Here is a 12,268-nt window from a genome sequence, read left to right as displayed (position 1 = left end):
AATATCCAAAGTCATCTTCCAAGAAAGGAACAAAAGTGAGCGACTTAACACTGCCTGCTCTCCATACTTTATATAAAGCTATGGTAATCAAGACAGATGGTACTGGCATAAGGATCGACAAATAGATCAGTGGTGGAGAATCGAAAGCCCAGAAATAGATCCCACTTATATGGTCATTTGATTTTTAACAAGGCACCAAAATAATTCAATGGGGATAAAAAGTCTTTTCAAAAATCAGTGCTAGAATAACTGGCTATCCATATGGAACAAGATGAATCTCATACCATACACAAAAATAAATTCCAGAGATGGCTCATCACTACCTAGGGTAGACCCAAAATGTAGTGATGTGAGCTAGTTAAGCCTAGAGTTGACTATGATTTCAGTGACATCCAGAAGTGTGTACTCTTCAAGGCTCTCTAGAATACAGGAAGTCTCCTTCTTAATAACCACAACACCAGGCAAATGCTATGGGCTAATGACCCAGCCACAGAAAATGCAGATTGGTGAACTGGAGACTATTATTATGCTCTGTGACTCCTATTAAAAAGCAAAATTCAAATGAATAAATTTGAAGATCTAGCTGGTTTTATATAACAATTCATAAGGAGCTCTGAGGAGCTGTACAAAAATGGAAAACTTTTATAGTCGGAAGGGGGCAGAGCAAGGAAGTTATTCTAGCAAAGAATGGATTGTTTCAGGCAAGGTCACCTTTCTTTGGGGATAGTTGGGGGGGTCTATCAAGTAGATTACCTCACTAGTGTTGACCAGGTAATTCCAGATTGGTCACATTCCTGGGAGAAGCTGAAACTGCAGTTAGGTTAGGTATTAAGTCTTGGTTTGCTGATGTGAGACTTAGCACAAGTGACTCCATTTGGGGGCCTGTTGTTTATTTTTGTAACACTCTCTAATAGTTTCCTAAGCATTGTGGCTTGCTTTTGAGTGGCATGTCAATACCTTCCTGGTTGTATGTGGCCTGTTTCCATTGGAGTTGTGAGCATTGATGCTTGCAACCCCAGGCTGAACACATTTTTATGATGTTCCCCTGTTTAAATGACCTTGTCCTGTGTAATAAATAAATGATTGTCTCCAAAAAAATTAATTCTAGAAGGATCATAGACCTAAAGCTGTTAAAGGAAAGCATAGGAAAATATCTCTCTGACTTTAGGCTAGGCAAAGGTTTCTTAGTGCATGACTAGGAGTCTCTCCATGAGCAAACTTAGGCATGCACGCTCTTCTGAGTTCTCTCCAAACTAAGCCTTGACTTTTGGACTTCCGTGTTCCTCTCTGCATTGTCCAGTTTTAGCAAGAATCTTGCGAAGTCAGTTTAGTTAGAATCAGAATCCTCCCTCCGCCATGTCTGACCTGGTCCTTCACCCCCCATCATCCTGCAGGTGAAGTGTGATCATTCTGGCCTGCCTTTAGTTTGGTTTAGCCAGAATTCTATCCCTGCCCCTGATATTTTTTCTTAGTAATTTTCCATCCACTAACCCCTGCGCTGCTGCTTGGCTGTAAATTCCCACTTGTCCATGTTTCATTCAGAGTCGAGCCCAATCTCTTTCCCACTACAAGACCCCATTGCAGTGGTCCCTATTGGCCCTAATCTTAAATAACATTATTCTTTAACAAGTGTCATGAATAATTTTTCCCTTACCAAGAGGACACAAGAAGCATAAAAGAAAATATTGATAAATTAGACTTAATCAAAATTTTTTTTTTTTTTTTTTTCTTGCGTTATGCGGGCCTCTCACTGTCGTGGCCTCTCCCATTTGCGGAGCACAGGCTCCGGACGCGCAGGCTCAGTGGCCATGGCTCACGGGCCCAGCCGCTCCGCGGCATGTGGGATCTTCCCGAAACGGGGCACGAACCCGCGTCTCCTGCATCGGCAGGCGGACTCTCAAGCACTGCGCCACCAGGGAAGCCCGACTTCATCAAAATTTAAAGTGTCTGCCTATCAAAAGAAAATGAATGGGCGAGTCTAGACTAGGAGAAATTATGTGTAAAATATATATCTGACAAAGAACTAGCATCCAGCATATGTAAAGAACTCTTACTATCTGAAAGTAAAAAGACTGTAAGCAATCCAATTAAGAAATAGAGAAAAGATTTGAAGAGACATTTCACAAAGGAGGAGATACAAATAAATGGCCAATAAACCCATGAAAAAATATTTAATATCGTTAGTTATCAGAAAAATGCAAATTAAAATCACATTGTGACACTCCACATGTATCAGAATGTCTAAAATTAAAAAGACTGACAATACCAGATACCAACTCTCAAGCAAATTGGTGGGAATGTAAAATGGTATATACCATTTTGGGAAAAGGTCTGGCAGTTTGTATAAAATAAAATATATTGACCTACCTCTCAGCAATTCCATTCTTAGGATTTTACTCAAGATAAATGAAAACATATGTTCACAAAAGACCTACACAGAAACATTCATAGCAGGAATTCTCTGGTTGTCCAGTGGTTAGGACTCTGCACTCTCACTGCCAAGGGCCTGGGTTTGATCCCTGGTCGGGGAACTAGATCCCTCATGCATGCCACAACTAAGGAGTCCACATGCCGCAACTAAAGATCCCGCATGCCACAACTAAGACCCGGCACAGCCAAAATAAATAAATAAATATTAAAAAAAAAAAAGTGGTTGCCTGTTGGGGGGAGGGACAAAGATTAACTGGGAAGGGGAATGAGGGATGATGTCAATGTTCCATTTCTTGCTGGAAGTTTGGGTTACACAAAGTTAGTGAACATACACCTAAGATTTATGCATTTCATTTAATGTAACTTTATCATAAACACTGTAAAAACTGAATATCTAATTATAGTTAATGATATGCATGCTGAAGTATTTAGGAGGAAGTGTATTGTTTGTCTGCAACTTACTTCAAAATGTACTAAAAGGGACTTCCCTGGTGGCGTAGTGGTTAAGAATCCGCCTGCCAATGCAGGGGACATGGGTTCGAGCCCTGGTCTGGGAAGATCCCACATGCCATGGAGCAACTAAGCCTGTGTGCCACAACTACTAGGCCTGTGCTCTAAGGCCCACGAGCCACAACTACTGAAGCCCACGCACCACAACTACTGAAGCCCGCCCGCCTAGAGCCCGTGCTCCGCAACAAGAGAAGCCACTGCAATGAGAAGCCTGTGCACCGCAAAGAGTAACCCCCGCTTGCCGCAACTAGAGAAAGCCCGCGCACAGCAACGAAGACCCAACGCAACCAAATATAAATAAATAAAATAAATAAAATTTTTAAAAGATGTACTTGGGCTTCCCTGGTGGCGCAGTGGTTGAGATTCCGCCTGCCGATGCAGGGGACACGGGTTCGTGCCCCGGTCCGGGAAGATCCCACATGTCGCGGAGTGGCTGGGCCCGTGAGCCATGGTAGCTGAGCCTGCGCGTCCGTAGCCTGTGCTCCGCAACGGGAGAGGCCACAACAGTGAGAGGCCCGCGTACTGCAAAAAAAAAAAAAAAAAAAAAAAAGTACTAAAAATAGGAGGACTTACTGGATGGAGAGAGGAATAGATATATGTATAGAAATGTAATAAAGCAAGTAGAATCAAATGTTAACTGTAGAATCTAGTTGGTAGGCATATGGGTGTGTCATGTAAAATTCTTTCACCTGTGTTGAATGAAAAATTTTTGTAATAAAATGTTGGGGACTTTTTTAAAAAGGTGAATCAATGTAAGTAAAAGTATTAAATATCATTGCTTTATGAACGTGACAAAAATTTTGAGAGCGGTACTGGAATGACTGAAGTGGAGAAGCAGAACATTACTTCGTTGAAACTGCACCGCAACTTTGAGGTCGGTTAGGTACTAACAAAATCATTGTTTTAGTAATGGGGGAACTAAGGCACAGAAAGGTTAACTGACCTGCAATGTGGCATATGCCAGGGTATTAACCCAGGTATGTTTTGACTCCAGCACACACTATGCTTCACTGTTTGTGCAAAAAATCTTTATTTCCCTGGGTTAATATATTGCTTTGTATGTTTCTCCATTATGGCCTTTGCTACACTATCGTGATGTCAGGTGTTTAGGCATCTGCCTCCTCCTTTATACCATAAAGGGGTATAAAGGCCAGGGGAAATTTTCCATCTTTGTAGCCTCCATACTTAGCATTGTTCTTAGTAGAGTGCTAACTAGCACATAATAATCTTTCCCTTAGGTTGCTGAATGGATGCAGGAAAGAAGAAAGGAATGCTAACTTGGATGATGCTTTCTGGCTTAACCTATCTCAACAGCATACTCTTCCAACACTTTCTGCAGGATTCATGCCTAACCAGACCATTTGATCAGGGCCTATAGTTGTTAACCTGACTTAACAGCTGTGGGGCTATTTATGGTTACCTGAGTGTAGGGCTGGCTTGTACAAGCTCCAAAGCAGCAGAATTTGGGACAACCATCTCTGGAGTAGCTGAGGAGTAGCAAAGACCTGACTCTACCTTGGGAAGAGCATATATCAGTTTACAGACTATGGCTATAGTACAATTTGTCCAGAGTCTGACATCCACTGAATGGACAAATGAATGAATAAATGATGATGAAAGGCAGCACAGATCAGTCATGGCAATTAATTCCTTGATTTGCCTCTCATAATGCCCCTCTCCTCATTGGGAAAACAGCTTTGTATTACAGTGTTTGTAAATAACCTTTAGGTTTCCTGGCTTAAGACAAGACTATTTCATTTATTTATTTATCTTTGAAAACTAACTTTATTCTAAAGCAGTAGTTTTCAAACTCTAGTGTGCACATGAATCACATGAAGAACTTTCTAGAATCTGAGAATCTCACCCCTGGAAAGTCTATTCAGTGGTTCAAGGGTAGGGTCCAGGAACATGTCATGTTTAAGAAGACCTTCAAGGTATTCTATTATAGATAGTCCCCAGGTCACACTTTGAGAAACATTAGTGAAAAGAAATTGGTTCATATAGTTTCTGCAATTTCAGTTATCTCTGCCTCAAAAATAGCCCTGTCTTGTTTTCAAGTACTTTCCACCACAAAACTATGGCACCACTGACTTTTAGAACCATCTCCTTCCTCCTAACCTTTAGTGTCAATCAGCCCTAGAAGAGAAGTTACTATGGATATTGGTAACTTTGTGGATAGAATTGTTATCATTTATTGAGCATCTACTATCTACCAGAGACTATGTGAAATGCTTCACAAATGTAATTGCACCTAATTCTTACAACAACTTTGCAGGGTAGGTGGTATTGCTCTTATTTTAAGGATGAGGAAAAACTCTCAGAGAGGTTATGTAACTTGTCCAAGGTCATGTAACATAGCTGACAGACTTGTGATTCAAATGCAAGTCAAAGCCATTGCTTTTTCAAACATATAACCCCCATTATTATTGTATGAAATTATTAATATTAATTATTATTATTATTTCTATGCAGTCATACCCTAAGCAAAATACTTTGGTCAATGGTGACTTCAGAACACAGGGCCTTTAAGGCTCATCCATCCATTCATGTATTCATTTAACAATAATTAAGCAACTACTATGTGCCAGAAACTGTGCCAAGTACAAGGGACACAGTGCTAACTACTCAACATCTCTCAAATCTGTCCACCTCACCATGACATTCACCACCATCCCTTGTACAGTGCTACAATATAATTCACCTAATTAATCTACAAATTTAATATATCTCTCAATAATTACATAAAAAACACTGTTTCTGGAACTGGACAAGCTGACCTGAAAGTTCATTTGGAAAAATAAAATTGTAAACAGAACCAGGAAACTCCAGAAAAAGAAGAGTAGTGAGGGAGGAGTAGGCCTATGTCATTAAAATAAAGCTATTAGGGCAGTTTGATAAGACCACATGAATAGATGGATTAATGGAATGGAATAGAGAATCCAGAAACAGACTCAGATACAAATGGGAATAGAGTATATGTATATATGTATGTATGTCACACCAGTAGGGAAAAGATTATTCTGTAGAAGTGTTGAGGTGAATGTGTATCAACTAGAAAGACCAAAAAAAAAAAAAAAAAAAAAAAAAAAAAAATTCCAAATGGATCAAAGACTTAAATATGTAATATAAAATTATAAAGGGACATAAAGGAAACATGGGATAAATGAACGCTGATTGAGGAGGGTATAAGGATGGTGGGAGGCTTTTACTGCATTGACTTTTTTTTGGCCTCACCACACAGCAGCAGGATCTTAGTTTCCTGATCGGGTATCAAACCAAGGACCCCTGCAGTGGAAGCATGGATTCTTAACCACTGGACTGCCAGGGAACTCCCTACTGTGTTGACTTTTGTATCTTTTAAAACATATTTACAATGTATTACCCACTAAAAAATGTTTTGTTGTTGTTGTTGTTAAGAGTGTTTGGCTAGGGAAATAAAAGTTTAGCTCTAGCATAGTGAGTGAGAGGTAGGGAGCAGGTGGTGAATGTCATGGTGAGGTGGACAGATTTGAGAGATGTTGAGTAGTTAGAATCTTGTTGATTGGATGTTGGAGATGAGGGAGAGATCTAAGAATGACGTCCGGATGGAGAAGTGGTGGTAGTAGGGGATTGGGGGAGTAAGTATAGGTGAGATAACGCATTTAGTTTAAGTGACTTCCAGATGTCCAGTTGGAAATGACTAATAGCCAGGCTTAAAACCCTGGAGCTTGAAAGAGGGCTCTGACTGGAGATAATGAATTTGGGATTCATTAGCATATAGATGGTAACTGAAACCCTGTGAGTAGATGAGATCACCCAAGGAGAGCACCTACTGTGAAAGGACCTAAGACAGAACGGATGAGGAAGAAAAAAAGAAAATGTTCCCTGGGAAGGATCTGGAGAAGGAAAATTTGGAGAGTGATGGGAAGAAGTCAAGTGAAAAGTGTTTCGATAAGGAGAGAGTGGTCCTCAATACCAAAGGCTAGGGGTAGTCCAGATGAGGATGAAATGTGTTATTTGATTTAAATACAGGGGTATTACTGAAGATCACAGGAAGAATAGTTGAGCGGAGGGTTTAGGTTAAGCAGAAGATGAAGCGGAAGAATCTTGTCTCCGAAGTGCAAGCATCTTGTCTCCGAAGTGGAGACAACTTGTTTCAAGTTCGCTAAAGACGGAGAGGAGAGTGCAGCAGCTGGGGGAAAGACATGAGCTTTTTTCTTTTTTAAGGATCAACTGAGCGTATCTAAAATGATGATGACAAAGAACCAATACTTAGGGAGATAGAGGAGAGAGGGAGGAATTGAGTAATACCAGATGCGAGGGGTGGGATCCGAGCAGATGAACCGCCGTGCCTTAGATTAGGAGGGATGCTTCTTGCATCGTAAACGAAGGGAAAGGAAAGGGGAAAGCTGGCAGATTCTAAAGGTTTGGTGCAGGGAAGCTGATGGAATTTCGGTTCGATGTTTTCTATTTAACTCCGTAAAATACGCCTGGAGTAAGGGGGTTGGCTGTGAGTCGAGGTTTGAGGAGACTGCGGATTTGAAAAGCCGTTTAGAAATTCCGGGCGGCCCAGGCTGGTCCACGCTGGGGCTTCGCTAGGGAGGCCCCCAGTGGAGCTCCGAGGGGGACGCCGCGGTGCATCGCCATGGCAACCGAACCGCCGGGCTAGGCCCAGGACCAATTGTAACTCGAAACAGCCGTAGCGTTTTAACTCACTACTCCAGAAATCAGGGGAGGAGGCAACCCGAGGCGACCAAAGTGAAACCACAGATCCCGCGATATCACGTCCGCAACCTGCGAAACTGCACGTGACGCTACCGCCACGCAGCGCGACAGCGAGTATTGAACGTCATGGTACCGCGACGCAGTCGCTCTAATATAACGCTCTCCCGGAAGTGGTCTTATGGATCTGGCAGTGAAAGTGGTAGCCAGTTGTCCTCGGTATCAGATCTCCGGAGGTCGTAGCTGAGCTCTTTTTCTGCGTTTCGCCTCGATCCTTCCTAAGTCTTCCAGGTCCGCGTAGTGAGGAAGCGTCTCCACCATCATGGGGGGCGGAGACCTGGTAAGTGAGGGAGCCCAGGGCTGGGGGAAGACTGAGGCCGGAGACCGACTGAGGCTGGGGACGGAAATTGGTGGGGGTGGCAGTGGGTATTCTTGACGCTGCCGTTGGGGACAGGGAGCTCTAGCCCTGGACAGGGGACGGATAACTAAGGCCATGAGGGACCGGGCGGAGACTTGGGAAGATATGTGAGGTGGGTCGCCAAGGAGGGGAGGTGGTGTTTGTTGACAGGGAGCGCTTCTGCCTGGAAATTCTGGGAAGCCTCGGGAGCGGTTGGAACCGTGGCTAGGAAAGGAGGCAGGTATGGAGGACGTGTCACTTTGTTTTGTATATCTTGTCTTGGGATACATCTCCTTCCTCAGCTAGGAGTTCAGTCATGTCCTGGGCTGTAGTAGGGGTGATCTGTGCCCCCGTTCTCCTCGTCCCTGAGCCATGTCCTGGGGTCACGGAAGATCTTTCTCACGTTCACCTTTCTGACTTCCACTCCTTCTTCAGTGCTGCATTCTGATCTGTAGTGGCAGAGCTTTCTTCTGAATTCATAGCACTTAATGTAAGTTATGTGGCTATTTCTCTTAAACTGTATAGTTCATTTGTAGGGGGCTAAGCCTCCGAATTGGGCAAATGTACCCATAAGCGCATGGTGCAAGATCAGAAAAATGCTAATCTCCTGAAAGTGTAGCTAATTGAATCAGCAAATAGATTCGTTTAGCCACCTGGCCAGTAGCTATATTAGAGTTTGTCAGGTGTTATCAGTTAGAATGAGTTCCAAGATACCATCAAGGTTCTTCTGACTTAGTGTCTTCAAGTAGCTGTATTTAGGGATAGGAAAGCTCTAATCCAGAGTTTCTCAACCTCAGTGCTATTGACATTTTGGGCTGGAGTTAATTCTTTGTTGTGTGTGTGGTCCTGTGCATGTAGCAGCATCCCTGGCCTCTAGCCAGTAGCACCTTTCTCCTTCAGTTGTGACAACCAAAACTGTCTACAGACTACCAAATTTTCCCTGGGAGGCAAAATCACCCATATTGAAGGCGAGAGACGAGGACCATTAGGACAAGGTGGAGGGTTGGGGAGGAAGGGAGTAAGGACTGAACAACCTAATGAGGGGAAAGGGAGTACAAGAAGAGAGAGAGAAAAGGAAGCCCTCGTTAAAAAAAAAAAAAATTATTTTGGCCACACTGAGCAGGATGTAGGATCTTAGTTCCCTGACCAGGCATTGAACCCTGCCCCCTACAGTGGGAGCACAGAGTCCTAACCACTGGCCCACCAGGCAATTCCCTCATTTAGGTTTCTTAACTGGTCTCCTGGTTTTCAGTCCTGATCCTCTCCAATCCATTCTTTACATGCTAGGCTGGTCATGCCTCCCACCTGCATATGAATGTTTAGTGTTTTCTGCTGTCAACAGGATAAAATCCAGTCCCTGAACATGGCTTATAAGGCCCTCAATCTGTTGCTTTCATAGTTGGCTTCATCTTGAGCCCCTTCCCATCAGCTTGCTCTCCTATCTCCAGCCATGTTGAATTATTTGTTCTTTCTCACCACTGGGCCTGCAGTTGTGTGTGCTGTTACCTCTGTGTGGAAATCTACCCCACTCCTTCCCGCTTCCTACATCACTGGGCTAATTTATAATTATCCATAGATGTCACTTCCTCCAGGAATCCCTGGTTGGGAAGCTGAACCAAAGCAGCGGCTCATGGGGAGGAGGGAGAGGAGAAGCATTCCTTGAGGGTGAGGAGGAAGACCAGAACCAGGGGGAGATTCTTGGGAAGGAAGGTTGAAAGAGGTACTGACTAGGTGGGGTTGTAAACCATGCAAGTTTAAGGCACGTTCAGTGGACTCAAGGAGAAGAAGGTTGTGTTCATAAGAATGAACATCCAGTGCCAAAGGCGCTTGAATTCTTTTGCCTTTCAGAGTCTATACTTTCCTGCTTCTCTACCCCATTGCTCCTGTATTGTCATCACCAACCCTCACTTCGGGCATGGCCAGTGGAAGTCAGACTCACACATTTCAGGATAGAAGTATTTGAAGGGAATCTCGGAGGGGTCTGTTTTATCCTGAAGCTTTATGTACTTGAACAACCTCTCTTCTGCCCCACCATGTGTGAGATTTTTGGGTGCCAACCTTGCCATTGTTAAACATGTCTTGCCCTTACATGCCTGCCTTGGCATGAATATAGGGGTGGGAAAGGGAGGGCCAGTTATACTCACCACCCACCCACTGCCCGCATTGTTTTCTCCCTCCTTTCATTTACCACAGAATCTGAAGAAGAGCTGGCACCCGCAGACCCTCCGCAATGTGGAGAAAGTGTGGAAAGCTGAGCAGAAGCATGAGGCTGAGCGGAAAAAGATTGAGGAGCTTCAGCGCGAGCTGCGGGAGGAGAGGGCCCGGGAGGAGATGCAGCGCTACGCGGAGGACGTTGGAGCTGTCAAGTACGTGAGGAGCTGGGGCGATTTGGCCTGGGGGTGTCTTGGTGTGTGGGGAATTGCAGAATTGCCTGCAGGTGCATCGTCCAGTTGTTGCATAATAGCTGGTTAAAAGCGTGAGTTTGGAATCAGACTGCCCTGGGTTCTGAGGCTGGCATGGCATGGACTAGCATAGCTGTGTAACTGGGAGCAAGTTTGGGAGCCTTGGTTACCTTAGTAGAACCGGGGGAATGAGAGTACCCAACTCCTAAGGTTTGTTGAGGATCAAATGAGATGACATATAAAGGGCTTAGTGTAGACCAAGTTCATGGTAGATAATTGCCAAACAACTGTGGCTGAGGATGACTGCCTATACCCTGCTTCTCAGTATGTGTTGAGGCCTCAGTCCTGCTTTTGTTTATTTATGGATTTCAGGCTCATTTTAGGGAGGCCGAGAGGTCCCATGGAAGGAGGTAGATGGTGTGTCTGTCAGTAAAAGCTATGTGAATGTGGACAGTCTCATTCGATTTTCCCTGACTTCAGTTTCCTCTTGTATAATATAGGATAGGAGTAACAGACAATAATTACTCTACCCATCTCATAAGAGGGGATGGGAATAAATGTGTTCTGAGAAAAATTAAAAGCATAAAATATGCAGTGCAGGTTTCCCGGAACCTGGGATTCTAATCTGGGGTTAAGTTTCAGTAAAATGTGCATATAACAACAACAAACTGTATTCTGTATGAAAAAAACAAATCTGAGAAAACCCACGTCTTCACTGGAACAATCACCAATAAATCGGTATTTTTTAATTAAAAAAATATATGCAGTGCATTCCTAAATCAGAATTGAATAAAAACTCCAGATAGACTAAAATTGACTTATCTGTACTATCCCTTGTTCATATCCTAGTGGGCAAGTCTCCAGGGTAACATGTGACATACTTCCCCTGTTGGATATACAGGGCTTTTCCTTAGTAATTTAATGACAGGAGGATTTGTGACATTCAGAGGCATGTGTGTATGTGTGAGAGACAGAGACTTAGTTTCAGTTCGTGGAAAGGGCATTATGGAATTTAGGCAGGATGACAATTACATTCTTTCTTTGTTTTTTTTTTGTTTGTTTATTTATTTAATTTTTTTTTATATAGCAGGTTCTTATTAGTTACCTATTTTATACATATTAGTGTATACATGTCAATCCTGATCTCCCAGTTCCCCCCCCCCCCATTTCCCCCCCTTGGTGTCCATACGTTTGTTCTCTAAATCTGTGTCTCTATTTCTGCCTTGCAAACTGGTTCAACTGTACCATTTTTCTAGATTCCATAAATATGTGTTAATATACGATATTTGTTTTTCTCTTTCTGATTTACTTTTACTTCACTCTGTATGACAGTCTCTAGATCCATCCACATCTCTACAAATGACCCATTTTCGTTCCTTTTTATGGCTGAGTAATATTCCATTGTATATATGTATACATTCTTTCAGGATTGGCAGAAGGCCATTCTGACTTAAGTATAAAATTTGAAATGTTTTAAAATAAATGGAGTCTTGGAGTTTTTAAAGTACAGCACAATATATTTAGGGCATTAATATATAAAATGAGGTAAAATAATGAAATTTTATAAGTTTTTTTTAACCATAGATACACATTAAATTATTTTACTTTATACAGTTTGTATAAATTATATTCTTTATAATTTAAACTAAATAAATTTCACACATTTGAATTAATTCCTGGGCAGCTTATATGACATTTTTATATGTGAGGTTTGAGATTTTGTGAACCCTTGATTTTAAATCAAATGTCAATTTTAGACAGAATACCCATTAGTTATAAGAGTTTACTTTCCCACTAACCAAAAGTAAAAAATTATTTTGAAATTTTT

General features: G+C 42.5%; 1 protein-coding gene across 1 annotated transcript in view; it reads left to right on the top strand.

The window, feature by feature from the left end:
* Positions 1–7,831: 7,831 nt before the first annotated feature.
* CWC25 (CWC25 spliceosome associated protein) overlaps positions 7,832–12,268 on the top strand; it is a 32,013-nt gene continuing 27,576 nt past the window's right edge. Inside the window, exons 1-2 of the mRNA XM_007465145.1 lie at positions 7,832–7,981; positions 10,232–10,404. Of these exons, the coding sequence (XP_007465207.1) occupies positions 7,964–7,981; positions 10,232–10,404 (191 nt within the window). The 5' untranslated portion in view covers positions 7,832–7,963. The remainder of the gene's footprint in view (positions 7,982–10,231; positions 10,405–12,268) is intronic.

The sequence above is a fragment of the Lipotes vexillifer genome, unplaced genomic scaffold (genome assembly GCF_000442215.2).
Source record: "Lipotes vexillifer unplaced genomic scaffold, Lipotes_vexillifer_v1.1 scaffold591, whole genome shotgun sequence".
NCBI lineage: Eukaryota > Metazoa > Chordata > Mammalia > Artiodactyla > Lipotidae > Lipotes > Lipotes vexillifer.
This window is presented reverse-complemented; position numbering and strand designations above follow the sequence as displayed.